At 38.3% G+C, this 20465-nt stretch overlaps 1 protein-coding gene across 2 annotated transcripts in view; it reads right to left on the bottom strand.

Annotated features, from left to right (window-relative positions):
* The window catches only part of GPR158 (G protein-coupled receptor 158), a 211476-nt gene that overhangs the window by 91017 nt on the left and 99994 nt on the right, over positions 1–20465 (bottom strand). For both annotated transcript variants that reach the window (XM_076331723.1, XM_076331724.1), the window contains exon 5: positions 491–559. In XM_076331723.1, the coding sequence (XP_076187838.1) occupies positions 491–559 (69 nt within the window). The remainder of the gene's footprint in view (positions 1–490; positions 560–20465) is intronic.

Genomic DNA, 20465 nt, shown 5'->3' with positions numbered 1-20465 from the left:
CAGCATAGGGTTAATACCATCTCATTTTCCCAAATACATGGTATTGCAGATGTCACGTAGCTTCAGAAACGTCAAAATATATGCCAGTAATACACTGAAATAATTACTCTCATTTGTACTACGTTCCAGAGTAATACTTGGTATAATCAGTGTCTTCCTTTTACACACCTTGCGTATTTTTCCCATAGCATAGTTTAGAGAGGTATCGTCTTTCAAAGCAAAAACTCAGCTTAACCCAGAAGACCTAAAAACTTTCAAGTAAAAAACACTGGAAAGTTCCCTAAACTGAAAATGGAGAATTATTACAAATATAGTAAAACATTCAAGTGTTCTTAAGAATATTTACAGAACACAGCACATTTTATAGTCAGATTAAACTAATCATTAGATAAATAGTTTTGACATTTATATTTTCACCAAGGTGATTCATACAATGTTTTAAAATGTCGGCACGGATATAATTTTTCAAAAAAGTTATAGTTTGACTTACTGGGAAGTACAGAAGAAGTGATCCAAAAAGAATGGTTTCCAACAGCACCAGCCCTGAAGCCCTGATACTCTAGAAGACAAAAACCAACACAAAATATTAGGAAATTCTCTCTGTGTGCCATTTAGATGCTGGGTTCTTTGCAGAACGTACCTTCACTTTTGTCAGTATAATGCTTCCACAGTAATGCTTATTAAAGCACAGTATTAAGCTGTCTGTCATATTGGCATGCTCCACATTCTTTAATTCACAGGCCCATTACAATGGTTGTGTTTTACAAAACCCAATTTAAAAAATCACTCTTTCCTATGCTAAATACTATTCAACACACATTACCTGCATATGTTTTGAAACTGCTAAAGTTGCTCTCAAGTGTGAAGAATTATGGATCATGGGAATTTCAGATATGAATTTAACTGTAGAATTTGTTCTGTACTATTTAAATTTCAAGAAGTCCTTCGAACATTTTTACTTATTTAATATTAATGACTTGGCTTCTATAATACGTATGAATAATCTACAATTTTACTGAATACAGAGTGTGCTCTTAGATTGAAAGCGCCTTTATTTTTCCTGAAATTTTGTGCAAAGTTGTTGATTCAGATGTTAACTTGTCAGGATTGTAAAATAACATGACATTTCCTCACTGATTCTAATGCAGTCTCTCCATCATAGTTTTGTTACATTTTAAAATAAAAAAAATCCTTTTTCCTAATACAAAGCGTATTCCAGCAAGTTTGATGATTTATGTATAGTGCATCTGCACCTTCTCTTAAAGACAAAACATCAACACTGTTTCCCTTTTCTTTAACCATCTCCTTCCCTTGAGATATTGTTTCATACGCTGTTCTGGAAGAAGGCAGTGCTTTCCTGACTGCAAGTAGTGCAGTCAGATAGGACAGAGAGGAGGCTTTGCCAAAAATCTTTTGAAAAATCCCCTTCTTTCGCATCATAAAATTCTCTTGTGGGCTGGAATCAATGGTTCGTGGCATTCTCTCTAATGGCTTTAGATGGGAGAAGTTTATCTTTCAGAAGTAAAAAGATTTTTTTCAAAAAAAAAAATCTATCTGAATGGATTTACAGACAAATTTTTGATGCCCTGGGGTCCAGTTTCTGCTTGCAAAAGACTGGTGGAATTTTCTAAATAAAAATTCAGCTTTTCAGCAAATCTATAATCTTACTCAGATTTCCTATTTCATCATTCATTTTTTCAAGTCGTCACTTTTACAACATCTAATGTACTGAGCATAGGTTGAAAGACCTAAATTCTCAGGAAGCCTTTTTAGTATGAGACAATTATGGAGCTACCTAATTTCTAGCAATGGTGAAATTTTGCAGCAAAGGTTGTCTAAAGCATGTGTATCAGTGGAGACATCATCAAAATCCTCCACAAGTCTCCACCTCAAAAATTATCACGAGAAGTTACTTCCAATGGGTATTCACATCAAAGCTTCCATTTTAAGAAAAACACTAATATAACAGCTCCAGGGGCATCTTTGTGCTACTGATGCTATTTTAGTCACAGTTAAAGCCTGAAGTGAGAATTATGAATGGTTTTCCACTGGTCTTAAGATGATGATGGTGGCTATTTGGTTCAACCACTGCAAGATTTTACCAGGAAAATCTTGGGAGCACACCTTATTTCCTTATTTTTTGGCCAGAATTTTTCATGTATTCAAGAATCATTATTACGGCTTCTCTTTTCCAGACTTCTGCAATTCTTTCACTTTTTCTTGTGGATCTTAACCTTAGACTTTCATATTAAAAGTTTCATATTAAGGATTGCAAAACTGTTCTGCTACCTGTCTCTAAAACCGCACCCTGAAACTGAGACATATGTATTTCTAGCAAAATTTTCATGGGACTGATATGCTTCCATGAAATGTTTCTTAAAAAGCAAAGCAAAACAAAACACCAACAGCTAGCTAAAATACTGTAACTATCTTTCTGAATAGAATGCAATGCCTGTCTTAGCAATTGCTGAAACTTGAATATTGACCCACAAGTGCAGCTTATATTTACACTGGGTTCCCGCAACACAAGGCATTTGTTTCAAGAACCCAAATTAAAGTGTTTTGGTTTGGGTTTTTTTCCTCTATTATGATGTTGGGTAAAGCATAAACACAATCCCAAATGCAAAAAGCTGGGAAACTGGTAACTGAAATGCCAGTGCCAGGTTTTTTAGGCTCAAGTGATCCCATTGTTCAATGACATATCAAATTCAATTGAGTCAGTACTTTATATAATTTATTTCTGTCACTTGGATAGATGGGCAGCCTCACCCACTAGTCTGCTAATGTAAAGATGGTCCAGCACTCCCATACTGCATTTCCCCATGCAACAGCCCTGCCTCACTTCATCTAGAAGGATGCTCCAGAGAGACACTCACAAAGCATATATATCAAGAGAAAAAAAAATTGCCCAAAACACATTGATTCTGTATTTGCAAGACACTCATTTGTTATAAGCATCCCTAAACAATAAACAAAGACCCAAAGGGATGATAGTATCTTTTATGGCTGCTGTAATAAAATTTTTTATGTACCCATATTTCTGTATTCAGATGCATTCAACTTTTTCAAATGGCACTATAAAAATCAATACATATAGACAACTTTTCAAGACTGCTTTCTGCAGACACTTCTGTTCTTCTCTAATATAACACCAAAAAGCTGGAAGTAAATGTTTAGATGCCAGTTATGAAGTCATTAAATGGAATACTTTCAGGTTATTTTAATTAAGAAGTGACTAGACTCCCAATTATTTTATAGCTTAAATGTTGGAAGCTATGGATTCATGCACACTGCTTTGACATGTTTAATAGAAAGTGCAAATATTTTTACAAACTATAAATGGCAGTATGAGTTAGTTCACATTTCTAATGAACACATAAATTTAGCCTGGGTGAGACATAAATCTTGTGTGCAGCAGATGAAAAAGAAAAGCTTAGAAAGCTTAGAAAAGGTTAAAATCTGCCTCCGATAATACAGATTTCACACTTTGTGATGTAAATTTCCCAGCACTATAGCATAAATTTAAAAAAAGCACTACAGGACCATGTCCACAAGATTCCTTATATGGCCCCGACTCTGCCGTAGCTGGGAGCTCCACACATCTTGATACAGTTTTTCTTCACAACATCTTTGTAAGACAACGGCACTTTACTCATCGGGAATTAATGCAGAGGGGTCTTGCCCAACACCACACAAGACACTGGCAGAGGTTAGTGAACTCACGTCTCCCGCTATCGATCAATACTCAAACCACTGAAGAAGCTTTTTTTTTTTATTTTGTACAATGCATCTGGATACAACAGAATGGCTGAGAAAGCAGCTGAAATGGGTATCATAGGGAAGATGGAAACGATCTAAAAAAGCTTGTCTTCAAACAGCTTCTGTGTGAACATCCTTTTCTAAACAACTCTTTTGCATTCTAATCAGTCTTTTCTTATCAAGCTTTTTTCTGGGTGGCATGATCATAAGATAACCTGCAGGGGCAAAGAACTTCAGCACTTCCAGCTCTTCTTTCAAAACAATGAATGAACCCATGATTTTCTTCTCACCTGTGTTCCGGTAGGAACCATTCTCTGTGAATTCTGTCTACGCACTTCTGTTTCCTGCCCTAAAAGAAGTACGGCTTACAGAGCAACACTAGAATTCAAAATGAGCTTGAAGCCAGGTTTTGACTGTGCTTTTATCTCAGTCTTTGATACCTGGAGAATGGGGGTTTTAACCCAAAGTTTGCAGATAGCACAGCTCTTCTTAACAGGACTCTTCAGCAAATGGAGTAGACATTCTGGCAGAGATGAATGCCATCCACAGTGATGAAGAAAAGCACAAAACTTCAAGTAAGAAATAGTACAACCAAAGAACTATTTTTGCGTAAGCGTCAAGAAAAAAATGCAATGGAAATGGGAGCATCAGAATTCTCCCGAACTACATTTCTGAAACTCTGTTAACTTTCTCTACTGCAAAGAAAAGGAGATATTTTAATAACAAAAAAGTAACATGAAAGTTTTTGGTTTAGAAAAAACACATACATTGATTTAAAAATATATGACTTTTTTTCTTCCAATAACCCCCATTATAGCCTAGGCGGTAAGGTAAAGTATTCATCCAGCACTGAAGCTTTAATAAGAGGGAATAGTTGAAGAGGGGAAAACCAAAACTAAAGCAGGATGTTTTTAAATTAATTTATTAGATAAAGATATTCTATATTTGATAGATGGTATTTCCACCAGTCTCTGAGCACCAGTTTTTCCACCAAAAATTGAATCCTTCACTGTACAGACTTTGCAAATACAGGCCCCTAAGGCATGGCTCTGGGCAGCATCACAAATGCTTGACTTTATGGGAATCTGCAACATGCACAGCAGTGAATATGCCCACATACTTCAGGAAAAAAGCCTTTGCTCTTTTAAGAAAACAAATGAAAGAATGGAAACAAATAACTCAAAGCCTCCACCAACTGTTGTCCACCTATACTACCTGTACAATTAAAATTCTCCAATAGAATTCACAGAAATGAGGGCATTTTAGGATATAGCCCTGAAATTCCATGCAGTGGGATTTTCTTCCACTTGCATGTAACATTTGCTCAATTTCTTTTTCTCTTCCTTAACAGCTGCTTGGTTTTTTTGCATCTGCCTTGCTTGTTGGCATTTATTTTTGTTTTTGCTTATTTATTCCTCTGGCTGTTCATCTTGTGTACAGTTTGTTTATTGCCGCTTTGTCTGTGTGCTCATTTCCCTTTTGGGGTTTTATTTCTATGTTTACTTATTTGTGTCAGTAAAACTGTCCTTTCTGGTTTTCCCTGTCTCACTTAATGGTTACACATTGCTGACACCTAAGTGATACTGCAATGTATTTTTTACTTCTAGCTTCATACTAACTTTCATACTTAGCTTAGCTACCTCTACCATGTATTTTCCACATTCTCTAGGTTTGTCTGCTTTTTAATTAACTGAGATCTTGGTTAAATAATAATAATAATAATAAAATATTGATATTAAATATTAATATTAATATTACTATTATAAATAATAATTAATATTAATAATTATTATTAATTATAAATATTATATTAAAATTATTATTATTATTGATAAGTCAAAGGAGGAAAAATAATGATTGAACTACGCAGTAGCGTCAATCCAGCCTCCATCCAGAAATACTGGAATCAAACCAAAAGGAAGCAATTAAAATAGTATGGCATGTATTACACTAAAGGTCAAGACCAGGTATGTACTGGTCTCTACCATCTTCTTCATCCTGAGCCAGAGGTTTTTTAGAGAGTAGCTACCATCCTTCAGTTCTGCAGTGAACAATAAAGTCCACTAAGACAATTCCATCAAATCTGATGCAAGTTGTCAGCCATGAGAGCAATTCAAGTGAACTGCAATCAGGTGTTTCATAGGAAGCTATCAAAAGGGCCAGCTAGCAAAATGCAAGATAGGTTTAGGTACATGGTAGCAAATGCAAATAATGAAGTAGTGTGAGGACACAGGACATAAAGGCCCCTGTTTGGTGGGGTTGGTAACTTCTGAATCACTGGGTATGTAATGCTACACCTAGACAGAAAAATCAGCATACTAGAACAGTAAAATGTCTTGCATCTGTATGTAATGTACTTCAAGAGGCGTTTACGGAAAAAGTGAGTTCAAGTAAACTAGTGTGACTTAGGCAGCGACACAGGACTCATAGCTGAGCACATGTTATTCAGCCACGCCAGACTGGGCTGGCACTCCAACTCAAGGAGGAAGACACTAGAAATATTCACAGCAACTCCTCTCAGCTGGGATGTAGCTACTAACAGTTGTGAGATGCTTCTGACCGTTTTGCATTTCAGTGACTACTCAAAGTTAAATGAGTGTTGGTGATCTAAAGTAAACTTAAGTAAACTTAGTAAACTTAAAACTATTCACGAAGTCAAGAAATACTCACAGTCATTACTGGCTCAGAGGTTAGACAGTACCTCCGTGTGAGATTCAGGATTTGACTGCAACTCTGCATCCAGGCATAGGGTCAGAGTTATGGCACAGGACATCACGCTACATGATGTGGCATGTTCAGTCCATAAACAAGTTGAGGAGCAGCTACACTGAAATTGCCTTTGTAGGCTTCCCCTTGGAAGACAAGACATAATAGTGGCTTACGGTAATCCCATGGCAGATTCTTTTGGTCAGTCAAGCAAGATGCGCTGATGGAGAGGAGACAGAGCCTTGGGGTAAGGGCAAGGAAAGCAAAATCAGGGTGCCGGGAACAGAGGCAGCCCTGTGAGAAAGGAGACCTTGCCAGACCTTGGTGTGGTCCAGACACATAGACAGTCAGAGGCATTTTTCTTAACTGTGTTTTCAATACTGAAATCTCAGTTCAGCATGTACAAATATTCTGAATTAGGAGGACAAGGAAGTAGAGGCTGTTTCATTACTTCTGCTCTCCTGTGAAGCAAACATAGTAGTCTCTCCGGAGCAATTCCTTTATGGAAAGCCTCATTTACTGTTTATTAGAGAAATACAGCTATTTACTTTCTCAGATATCTTTTCTCATTAATAAAAACAAACCAAAAAACACTATTACAGGAGGGAAGCCATTCACCATAGGTCTGTGCTGTTCTGTGAATGGCAGTCCAGCTGAGACAGAAGCACCCCTCTAACACAGAGTTACTCACAGGACTCATCCAAACCAGCAGTACTGGGGCTAACGCCTGCTTTGAAAACTGAAGACTTCAACAGAAGAAGGAACAATGAAAGAGAGAGTGCGTGCCCAAGTGGAATATGTTAGAATCTTTTTATATACCTTTACTGGAAAAGAGATAAAAACCCTAACATACTACCGCAAATACAGAAAACTCTGTGACCACTCATCAGTGCTCTAACAAAAGTAACATGACTGAGGTGCATGCTTCAATACCATGCAGGTGTTTAATGTGTAGATCATCCTGATTCCATTATGAGTTTGATGTCTATAGCTTTTCTAGGCAAGGAGCTAACATGTTAGAAATATACAGAGAGAAAACACAAATGTATTGATCTGAAAAGAAAAAAAGAGGTGAGATGGAACGGGCAGGTGAAGCTAGAAATAATACGGGTCCTAGGGGTCACATCTGTAAACAAACATTCATTTGCAAAGTCCTGTGACAGGAAAAATGACCAGTGAAACTTGAAACTTGCACAACTTCTCATAGTAAGATCACCACCCTTTTTTCTCTTGAATATATTAGAAAAGGAGGTGTCTGGATAGGGTGGCAGAGCAAAAATACCTACTAATCTACAGAATGGATTTGGAGAAACTGAAAGAAGATGAAGTAACACTGCACAGATAGGTAAAGCTGTAACTACTGACAAAGGTAAAACATCAATTAGCTGATTTAAAGCAATATTATTCACTATAATGGATTAAAATGATGTCAAGGGAAGTTACCAGAAAAATTCTTACAAATAAAGGTTTCTTGTTCTCATCTACTTTATCCAAAGGAAAGTAAATAAGGCAAGTTCCAAGTCTTGATATTCTGCAGGATACCCTAATAAAGGGAATATGAACCTTACAAACAACTAACCATCAGCTGAAAGAAGACTGAGATACTCTTTTCTTTTCACAGTTCCTGTTATCATTCATGTTTTGTATCTAATCTATAAACACTCTAATATGCCACAATGTGCATAATAAAAACTAACTAGTCTCATAGAATCACTGACTCATAGAAACATTTGTTGGAAGGGACTTCTACAGGTCATCTAGTCCCATCCGCTGGTCAAAGCAGGAGTACTGCCAACACTAGATCAGGTCAGCCACAGCTTTGTCTCTCCAAGTCTTAAAAACCTCCAAGAATGGAGGTGGGTAACTGATGTGTTACCCAGCTGACTCTGGTCTGGCACTTCTCTCCTAGTGAGAAAGTTTTTCCTAATGTCCAACTTAAACCTCCCAAGCCATAATTTGTGACTGTTGTCCCCTGTTACTTCCATCACTTGCCGTTACTAAGGAGAGTTTGTTTTTCTGGTAACTTTCCTTGACATCATTTTAATCCATTATAGTGAATAATATTGCTTTAAATCAGCTAATTGATGTTTTACCTTTGTCAGTAGTTACAGCTTTACCTATCTGTGCAGTGTAACTTCATCTTCTTTCAGTTTCTCCAAATCCATTCTGTAGATCTGTCCTCGCAACCACCCTTCAAGTAGGCTGCTACTAGATGGCCCCTTAGCTTCCTCTTTGCCATTCTGTCGAAGCTTAGCTCCCTTCAAGCTCTACCAGTAGGTTATATGCTCTAGTCCCCACTAGTAGTCATCCACGGGACTCTCTCCAGTTTCTCCACACTGTTCTTGAACCACGGAGCTCAAAACTGGACCCAGTATTTCAGGAGCAGCCTCACTAGCACTGAGTAGAGAGGAGTAACAGCTTTCCTTTGTCTGCTGGCCATCATCCTGTTGCCCAGTATACGGTTTTCCTAGATTGTGGTGAGGGCTCACTGTTGGCTCGTATTCAGCCCAATTCCACTGGGGCTCCCTGGTCTTCTTCAGCCAGGCTGCTACTCAGGACATTTGATTAATGAAAAGATCAGGATAAAATAAAGATTTAGACATACAACATATGAACAGATGCCTTTATTAAGATGATGGTATGAAGGCAAGGGGTTTTCATAGAGCTTCCTCATCCATCTCATTCCAAGACTGCGTTTCAGCCAGAGTCTTTTATCTATCTGACTACTGGTTCCAGTCTTGGATCTGAGGGAGCTGGAACTGCATGTGGCTGGAGCATAAAAATTGAATTTCATTCTCTATTCTTGGTATTACCTTCAGCTACTTCATAAAGAAACTGACCAAAACAACAGGGCAGCTCCTGGAGAAAAACTGAAATGGTGACTACAAGAGCTGAGGAGCAAGCACACGTAGTCTAACTCTCAGATGTCACTGGAGGAGAACAGGTAGAGCCAGATCACGTTCATGTCACAACACTTCAAAAGCGGGATTTCAGTGTTACTGCACTGTTTGGTTTGCTCCTGAGGCTTTCTCCATGGCAGGAAGGAACTATTCATCAGCTCCATGCAGGCTATTGCCAGTCCACCTCTCTCAACTTAGAGCTTTACTGTCAATTGCCTGTGAAACTAATGAGGGGATGGGGAGTTCCTAGGTAGCGCAGGCCAAGTATTCCCCATCTTACCTTCGTTTCCCCCTACCAATTGCCTTAGCGGAGCACATTTACTTGACTAGGCCTGCAAAAAATATTGTTTGTGAAGGGCTGCTTTGTGCCTTGGGATTTGCTCAGTCTTCAGTCTATCCATACTATCTAGACCACATTAGTAACCTTTGAGATAAACAGTCATTCCTCATCCCTGGATCTCAGAAGGTAACACCATTTCTGTGGCAAATCACATTAGGAAAGGAAAGTCATACGTGCCTCTTGGGCACTGCTAAAGGGTCATAAATAAATTCTTAACAATTATTTGCATGAGGGAAATTAAAAAAAAATGTAGCCAGCCAAGTTGCATCCAGGGTAACAAAACAAAAAGCTAAAATTATGCATAAACAAGCATAGAAAATACTGCATTTCAATTCTCTGTGGTCCTAAGCAATCCAGGAAATACAGCAGCATTAATTAGCATTGAATTTCTGACTGTCATCACACAAAGTCAGTGATATGAGTGTCAAAGTATTTTCAGAGAGGAGAAAAAAATAAGACATTAAAAGCCAAAATAAAATTAAAGTCATTCCGTATCTGCTACATTGTATATTACTGAATTAACAGAACTGTACACTTTTGGTGTCAGTCCAGGAAGACTGCAGATTTCTCCAGGGCCACACGTCACTGTGTATTATATGAGCTTGGTACCATGGAAACCTAGTGAGGGGAAAAGGTTGGCATTTTTTTTTTTTTTTTTGCTTTCATTAAACAGTTCTGCCACTTTTACAATATAAAGAATGACCGAGTGGGGCTGTGATTTAAAGAAAATTTCCTTTTGCAAAGGTGGCTTACCACCAGAATGTGAGCTTGCCTTACAGATAAACGAGGCCTACAAGAAATTATTAGAAAAAAAGTGAAGACTGATTTCGTCCTTGATCTCAACTTTGAATATGACACATTCATACTTATTAAACTGTAAAGGGTATCTACCACTCAACGTACAGCTAGAAAGCACATATGGATACACAACAGAATGGTACAGAAGCAAGGAAAGATAAAGAACAGCTACAGGTTTGCTCTGCTGTGCTAAGCTGATGTATTTGAAGTGACTAGATAAATTACTATGTAAAACTGTCTCAAAACAAGTGAAACAAAAAGCTTAGCTAAAGGTACACGTGACGGCAGTGTGCTCACTCTCCGGTGCTCCCATGAGGAGTAGCTCTGGCGTGACCCTTGTGGTGCAGGTCTGGCAGATCCATTCTACTCTGCGCATGAGGACACAGGAGATGTGATGAGAAGTTATTGGATCGTATTCCCAAATCTGTCTCTTACTTCTCTGAAAACCCTTCCTGTTCAAATTCTTGTTTCCTGGTATATGTGGTTCTTTACTTCTATCAAATGACAGAAGGGAGAGGAGATTTTGTCAAGTTGAAAATACTTGGCCTGAAGTGGAGCTGGTTGAAATGTTTTATTACCAGTTCCTTTTCTTACTAAAATACGCCTTCCCAGCAAACAAATTTTTTCAGTATGACTATATTTTTGCTTTGATTTCCATGCGCTGTTTTTCTAAAGCCCATTGAACCTTTTTCCTGCCTCTTATCCCAATTACAAACACATTGTTATCTTTTTCAGTGACGAAGCTGTGTGGAGAAACTAACGTGCTAATTTCAGAAATTTTATTTCACTTGAAATTTCCCTTTAAGAAATAGAATCTAGAGATCCTTCTTTCTGTCCCTGAGGCTGAGCTACAGCAAGCAAGGTGTTTGGCTCCTCTGTTAAGAGACAAAAGCTGGACCTGCCAGTTCCCAGACAGCCGCCGACATTAAGAATAGCAGAAAAGAGTGGAACTGCATTTAATTGTTGTGGTTATCTTAATACTGTCCACACCTGGATGAGGACTACTAGGGACTAAAGAATGGGCACAAAAGCAACTGGAAGGAGTCCCCTGAAGCCTCAGTTAGGTACCCTGGAATGGTACTATCATCATTTTTTTATTTTCTCAATAATAAATTCAGGGACTGATTAGGACTGCTACCCAGGAAAAGGGAAATTTCAAATGCCATAACAAGGCTATGCTTTCATTTTATTATTGCTGGTTGGCATACAAAATTCAAGCAACTCATTCCCAACTAACTGCAGGAAACACTCTTCACTTCAAGATAGAAATGGTTGTGCCTCTTTTGAAAATTTCTCTGTAAAATATTCAAGATGAAATTCTGTGCCCTGTTCAACCTCTTACCACACTGACAAATACTTTTAATGATAATTGTTCTATTTGAATAATAGCCTCCTAATAGAATATGGATTGCAAATATAGTAAATTTCATAGCAAAGGCTAATTTTCTAAAGATAGGCATTACAAAGACGTGCTGCCACTTAAGCTGTATTGGCAAATTGTCAGAATTTTCTGGCATTTGCAGGTTTTGTGCAGTATTCCTAAAACAAATAAATATAATCCTCATGTTTTTTCATTTCCCTTTAAAGAATACTTACACAGAGGTCAATATTTTTTCTATTACTAGTTATAGCTGAGCTCAAATAGAATATAATTATTAAATTTACTTTTTACTTGAAAAAAAATCAGCAAAAGCAAAGGTCAAGAAGCCATCAATCATAAATCAATTTCATTAAAAGTGCGCAAGATGTCAGGGATCCAAGAAATCCCCAAATACTTTCTTTTTCAATTCACGTGGCCCTTGATCCTTTGTGTTATACAAGTAATGAGACCCGTTACGATACGTCATGATGAAGATAAGGTGTTCTGCATTTTGAAACATGGGTCCTGCTGCATATAAGTTGCGCTACACCACCTACAAGACAGATACTTGAAAAAACAGTATTTGTTGGTGAAGAACCCTCACAGTGAAAATGGTTAATGTCTCAGGGACATCTTTTCTTATAAGAGCAGGAATTCCTTCCTTGGGGACATACTGCTTAGATCAAGATACCTGGTTCTCACCAAATAGCGATGAATACATAGACCAAAAAAAATCAGTAATGAGGTAAATAATGCCTAAGTTCAGTTTCAGTCTATTCACATTCTTATGGTTAATTTAAAAGCTGAACATGTAAAGTGACTATCATCAAAATTCTGGATCACTTTAAGTGCCTGTTTCACTAGGTTATGCATTCAATTAACGCAGAAATGAAATGAAGATGCAAAGGCATTATGGTCTTCAAGAATAAAATGCACTTTAATATCGATAGTTGTTTAATCAGCAAGAGGTCAAATGGAATATACAAAAAATCTGATGGAATACAACCCCAAATTTCACAAGCAGGAGGTGGGGCTCAGTTAGCATGTTCCCCTGATTTAGTTTACAAATAGCTTCAGAACACCTGAACTGAATTTCAGCTTTCTTATTCAACATGGCATCACCTGTTACAGAAGAAAATACCACAGCTCACTAAAACAGTCTGTATAAATTGTAGTTCAATCATGTAGAAAGAAATAGTTTATGGCAAATTACAAGAGAAAAAAACAACCTGACTGCAAAGCTCAAGATTCTTAATACCTCAGAGGAAACAAATTGAGAACGAGGTAACAAGAGAAGGGTTAGAATAAAACTGATAAAGATAAAAAAATCTCATTATTCACATGACTGAGAAGGCAAATGAACTATAGATGAAGATCATTATACTAATTTCAAATCAAACAAAAACTCATAATTCTGAAGATTTTAAATCCAACTGCAGTTTGTTTTATTCACTTTTACTTTACAAGAGCCAAGTGGCTAAACCACTCCAAACTAATAGCTTATGATTGGATCTGAGAAATGCTGATCCCAAAAATGGTGAGATTTTTCAGCTCTTCAGAATTTATTACGCTAAATAATCTCTTATTAAGTTTAGATCATGGATTGTATGTTTCACTGGAAATAAAAGCACATTTGCCTTTGAAGGAAATATTGCTATGTATAACTTAATTCTTCTTCCTACCACTGTATTGCTGAAAGCCCCAGCCCCAGGTCAGCCTCAGGTTATCATGGACCCTGCACAAGGAGAAAGTAAAAAAGACTGTCCTTCCTCCACAAAGTTAAGAGTTTAAGATAAGGGACAACAGACGGATAAGGACAGATGGAAAGAACAATGGAACAACAAGGCAACATCACATATCGTAACAAGCAATCAGCAGTGCCAGCCTATTAGTATCCCACCCGTAGTCACATACTTTGTCAGCACTTGAATCTGAAAATGTGATACAGAGAGCAGGGGATGTTCTCAAAAAGCCTCTACCAAGCATGAGGAAAGTATGAAGGGAACAAGGGGTGTTTTTTGAAAAATGTAACAGGATGATGATGATGGAGGCTGGTGTTGACGCTTCTGCATCAAAGAAATGGCATCAGGAGAGAGAGAAAAGCTCATGTGGGAGTTCAAAAACCAAGAGGTATAGCTCATGTACGATGTCAAGAGGGAGATGCTATGAGGACAACACAAAGTGGCAGGACAGAAAACTGTTTGCAGCATCATTTTTAATAATAGGCCATGACTGCATGTGCCAAGGCCAGTTGAAAGGACATTGCAGCAGTCAAGACACAAGATAACAAGCTGAGACAAGAATTTTAGGTCTGTGGACCAGCACAAAACATGTATTAAAAGGGAACTCGGAAGGAGTTCAGCAAGGCTTAGACATAGCCGGAGGCAAAGTGAGCTCCAGAGTCCAAAATGATGTTAGGTAACAAGCAGGTTGCTACAGTAACTAAGAAAGCAATAGCTGAGATGTCTTAGAGGGAAGCAGGAGGAGATGAAGGCTTCTTTTCAGCTATATTGATATTGATGAGAAGATGTCAGAGGAAAATGCCAAGATTTTATTCCAGACAGAGGGAGGCACGGCTGGGACAGGGAAGGCAGAAAGCAATCTGACTGTGTTCATAGCACAAAGTCCTAAAGAGAAGCTGACAGCATAAGGCTGCTGCTTGTGAGCTATAAACCTTCAACTTTCACCCAAAGAAATGAAGAAAATGAAGAACAGGCATATGTTTTAGTCTGAATGATCTGTGTTGAGCTTCCACCACATGATACAGCCAAAAAAACCACATGAAAAGAGCACATAAAGTTTCTCTGAGGATGCTACCATTAAATAAAAGTTTTACAATAAAAAAAAAATTAGTAAAAAATGCAAGACTTTTCCTAGAATAAGGTTTCCAATACAGTTTTATTTCTGTTATTTGAAAGTTCTCATGCTACATTTTTTCCCAATATTGTTTGTTTTTCCAGTTTCTTCATTTAAGCTATTTCTTCCTTCCCTTTGAGTGAAACTTTTTAAAAAATTTATTTTCTCATCTTCAAATGTGCCTCTCCTTAGTTATACTGGTTTTCAGTGTCAAAATGGGGTCCAGACACTGGCACATTGGAACGCAAATCCCAGCTCCATCAAAAACCACATTTCAATCTCCAAACCTTGCCCCTGTCTATTGGCCAAATGCTTTTCCCAGAGACAAAGAGCTCATCAAGCAAATGATTGTCACCATGAAATTCTGCAAGCCTTTCTGGTTGAAAAGTCCCTCCACTACAAATCAGGCTCACCCTCAGAATAGTTCTTCTGAACCTACACTTAGACCCTTAAAACAAAAAGAAAGGCCTACTTCAGACAGAAGTCTGCTCTTGGAAAGGGAGGCATGCCAAAGACTTTGTGCAAGCCACCAGGGACTTTGCTATTGCTATTGATTGTACAAGCAAGGTTCACAGCAGCATACAACTCCAAGACAAATAGCAGGATAAATAAATAATGTTGCTGTTATTCTGCTGACATGATAGGAAGTCCCTTCCCAGCAATCTGTAAATGCTTATTCACAAACCCAAATGAAACTTCAGGTAAATGCAACTGTCCTGAAGTTATTGCATTAAAGTATCAGTGGGGAAAGCTTATTATCATGTGACACACCATTCGGTCTACTCAGCTTCCCTACAAGGGCCACAAACACAAGACTCATCAAGAATCAAAGACAGAGGGTAACAGACAACCAAAAATCTTGACAGTTAGCTCAGTTTAATTTTTAGCTCTGAAACAGCTTTGGCAAAATTATTCTATGCTGTAATAGTTCTTGTTGTTGGAAAATATATGCTGAAATTCAAGGATTCAATTATCTTTATTTTACATAATTTATTTTAAAAGTGAAATCATAGTGTAATACAATTAAACTTACATATGCCTTCAAGGCTACTACAGCCTTGTCTCTGGTGACAGCTATCTTCCTGGCCAGCACCCTACACTGAAAGCGCACTACTATCAGCTCCATTAATTTGAACATTGGGGCTCTATGTTGTAGAGTTTTGTGGAGTATTGGCGGAACAGAAGATGACAATGATTCATAGACTGCAAGGTCTTAAATAGCAAGACATTAAGGTTAAGAATGTAAAGGCCAGGAATCAGTCTGAACACCAAAGTGGAGCAAATGTGTCATAGTCCACAGCTGATTCCCATCACTTTGAAGGCACTACACTCCCAGATAAACTATGTATGTTATCTAGATGGGCCCTAAGGTGCTGTGTAGTTCAACTTTGTGGAGACAAATGTTGGCTTAATATAAAGATATATAGAGAAGATTGTAGCTTTTGGATCCTTAGAGCTACCATTGAGTACTGACAAAAAGTAACTGACAACCTACCTTGTCCGTTAGGGATAGACTCTCTCTAGTGAACACTGTTATATAGCCTTTTGTGCTTCCTACTGCCCTGCTCTTCTCATTCTCTCTTCTTCATGAGACTGAACTGAAATCAACCAATATATTTTATATCTATATCTTTATTTTCTGCACACTTCAGTTTTTCCTTAGGCCTAAAGTGTCTATAGTGAAACTAGGTTTATTTTTCTATTCACAAGTACTTAATTCTTCTAAACCATGTATTGGAATGCAAATATACATAGATGTGAAACCTTCGGGCTTATGAAGTGAATGCCACAACACCCTGCAAACACAGGGCAATACCACCGTTGCAGCCATGCCTACCAATGCCTGCTGTCTTTGGGAATTTCGGCAGCCAGTATGTCACCTCCAATTTTCAACTGCTGCCGCAGGCTAACAGCCCCTGCACTTCTTATCTTTTCCATATGGCACTCTGCAATTATTTATGTGAGAGTTAAAAAAGTACAGCATCCTTAAAGGCATACCTTAACTAAGCAGAAAAATGGGAAAGGACATTTTATGAGTTCTGTTTTATGAATACAGGAAATGAGAATTCCACTAAAAACAACAGTTTCGAAAACAACATCGCCAATGTCTTTAAAGCTGCACACCTCAAGACTACAATAAACTTCCCTGAGAAATCACAAGAAACTAGGTTCTCACTCTAGGATATGATGAAGAAAGGGTGTATAAAGCACTGCACAGAATGTGTATGTGCTGAGTGAACTGTCAGGTATGCCCACCAGCACGGCATGTAAAGGCAGCTGCTCCATCTGCGCAAGATCATTTCCCTCTATCAAGTTTCCACTTCAGCTGAAACATCAGAAATTGGTGTCTAGGGAGAAAAAAGCAGAATGTGCACCAAAGATGAAAGGATTCCAGGCATAAGCACGTCAAGATGCCACTGTAGAGTTAAAAAAAAGAAAGGATTGGCTGATTTACATTAGCAAAAAAGGTATGTTTGCAAAGCCAGCATGCTTTAATATTTAAAGATGCATCACACATCAATAGCCTGTGATTATCTCACTCTGAATTACTGCATCCTATCATGGCTGCAGTAAGGGAGAAAAGACATTCTTGATTTCTGACTATTAGAAAGGGGAACTACAGCATTAATTTGCATGTTGCCTTTCCATCTATGTGCAGTTTTGTGCAGTGTTTAAAATTGCATTGTTTAGGGAGTATCTTCACAGTTTTTAAATCATATTTAGCAGAACACTTAAATGTATTTACACTAAATGGAAAAATAGGAAAGTGGTGGCATAGAATATCTAGCCACCCTGAACTCCAAACACCGGAAATCTGTATTCAACAGAGAGTAAAAACCATATAAAAAGAGTCAGTTGCTAACAGCCACAGTTTGCCACAGTTCCCTCAAGAGAGGTAAAATGATTTATTCTTCTTAATGATTAGCCATGTGGTCTTGTTAACTGTGAGTTCTTTCCTTGATCGGTGTTCCAGATATATATTTTTCTCCTCTCATTAAAAGTATTTGCATTTCTGTATTTCCAACAGTTCTTGAGTGTTCATAAATGGGGGGGGAAGACCAGTACAATAAAAGGTTATTTAGTCATAAATTTCTAATATTTGGAACTGGAAATGGTCTTGAATGGGGCAAAGCCCTTCATTTCAATGGGTTCTATCATAGTCCTTCATCATTGTTAATGTCATATGACAACACCATTCCAAACTGCTGTTTTGAAGACTCTCTTCTAAGCATTTTTTCCAGTATTTTTCAGAGCTGAAAACAACCTTTTCCAAGTGTGCTGGTTGCTGTCAATTTTACCTTGATGTGCTGGATTTACATCCAGAGATGCTGGCCATAGATACGTTAGGAAGACAGAAAGACCAGATCCCCCAAAGGTTTCCTCCCACGCACCCATGGTTCCCCTACCCGCTCAGAACCTGGCAGCACCGCAGTGCATGTCAAGGAAAGATGATGGGAAAGTAACTTAGCTTTAGTGCAACTACTCTGAGGCCTTTAGCATTGATCTGAATGAGAATTTACAGCAAACAAGACCCTTCTGAATAGGTCTAGTGTGAGTCAAGGCCAGCGTCACATTCTCATCTCTCATTCTTCATCACTGAAGTAGCAATGAGCCTCTTCCACGCTACAGCTGAGATGAGCTTCTCTGGTCTCTTTGCCAGTAGTGGTTCTTAGCATTTCTTAAGGGCACTTACAATTCCCCACAGCAGTTGTATTCTACCTGATAGCTCCATGTTTGAGTTGGTATGCCGCTATGCAAAGGTCAGTTATTTTCAGCTCTTCTTCATTTTGAAAAGGCAGCCTGATAACTGATGAGCTCTTTAGGTTCTTTGCAGGTAATGTCCTTCCACAGTCCAGTACTTTTATAAGAACTTGTTTACAACACAGCTGGTTTCCTCTCTAAGGCTCTGGTAGATCTTTAGCCCTTGAAATCCTATGTTAATTTTGAAATTTTAAAAAAATGGTTTTTATGTATATTATTTAAACATTCTGTTTCTTTCTGGTGCCATATAGCTTTGCTACCCTTACACTGCATGTAATCAATACTGCAGTCGGTCACTCCCTGTTTGAGTGCTCTCCGTTGGTTCATATAACACTACTCACATAGATGAATTCTCCTATTCTGTTGATGCTTTTTCCTACAAAATCACTGTTCAGCTTCTCATTTTTGAGAATATTTGTTTTAGCATCAGTGATTTCTGTCCTTGCCTAGCCAGCTACTTTTGTTAGCTTAGCCTCATACTTTCTGGATGTGTTTTTAGTAGTAATGTTTGCATTATCCAATCAATAATAATGCCACAGCATACAAGGATGTTTACTAATGTTCACCTTGAGCTGATTTGTTTCTTAGTTGTTGAACTTAGAGAATATTTTGCACCTCTTTATACAGCCATGAAGATCTGACTCTGTAGGGCTAAAAGTGGTTCTGCAAGAACCTCACATAGTCTTGTCAAAGCCTTTTGAAAACCAAAGCAATAAGAGGAGCCTATTCCTTTATATGCTCCTCTACAATTGCTAGGACACATTATCTAGTCCATCCAAAGTGCTGAGAGCCTCTGTTGAGCCTGTTCCTTGTTTTGCATCCAGTGTCCCTTTACCTCTCTTACTACCACACTGCAGAAGCCTCAACATCTCCCCAGCTGCAGTATTCAGCAAGATCACCCTGTTGCGGCAATCTAATAAAACTCCAACGTTTCCACTATTGAGGAAAAATCTCTTTTTCCCAGGCTTCATTGCATAACTCCCTCAGTGTCATTAAACTGGTGCTGTAGGCACCGTCAGCTTTTCTGACGGGATTTCATCCATTTCCATCTCCCAGGAGTTTTTCAGCCTCTTGCAGCTTGTGTTAATGCCAGGCTCAGGGTTTCCAGCTTTCATTACTGCTTCGCATGAGGGTTGTCTAGGGTAGTTAAAGATTTCATTGAAGTGATCCACACATCTGCTTTCCCTTCTTGTATTAGCTGTGAATATTTTTTCCTTTTTTTCTTTGTTTGGCACATTTCCTCCATTTACTCTCCCGCTGAAATGCTTTGACTTTTCCCATTACAACAGCTGCATCTGCTTTATCTGTTACATTTTTCATCTTTTTCCCCTACAATGCTTTTCCCTAATAGTTTATCTTCTGCTACTTCTTCTGTGCCCTCCTCCAAATTTTTTTTATTCGTAGCATTTTGGAGTTCTCCCTCTCTCAGCAAAGGGGCACATTTTCTGCTTGTGATTTTCTCCAGTTATGGCTCTTGCAGTTTAATAACATTGCTGCTGAGCTAATCTTGGGGCTGCTGAGTCACTTTCACCTGTGTTTGACAAAGCCTCAAATGAATTCCTCAGCATCGATCTGAGCTTTCTCACAGTGTCTTTCTGCGGTTCCATTTTGTACTGTTTGCCAATGCTGACTACTGCTTGAAGTCACTAATCTGCAGTTTCATTTACAGGTTGGCAATGCCAAGATTTTGGTCAGTGGTACCAGTGATAGTTTGGAGTAACTGTGTCTTTGACAAATGAGTTGAATTTTGTTTTGCCACCTATCAAATGTGCAAGTCTATATGAGTAATTACAGCGCTTTCAAGAGGCATGAAATCTAACTCAATGACTCTTTGCCAAGAGAACAAAAGAATGGCTTTCTAATTCAGAGTGTAGTGTCCCACCTCAGGTCATGGCCTATGCTGCGTTATTAAAGAAGGAGAACAGCAGAGTGTGATCCTTCCTGGTCTATCCTCCCAGTTTCCAACAATAAAAATTATGGACTT

Source organism: Aptenodytes patagonicus, chromosome 2 (assembly GCF_965638725.1).
Source record: "Aptenodytes patagonicus chromosome 2, bAptPat1.pri.cur, whole genome shotgun sequence".
NCBI classification, from domain to species: Eukaryota; Metazoa; Chordata; class Aves; order Sphenisciformes; family Spheniscidae; genus Aptenodytes; species Aptenodytes patagonicus.
Note: the sequence above shows the minus strand (reverse complement) of the source record. Positions and strands in the feature narration are given on the sequence as shown.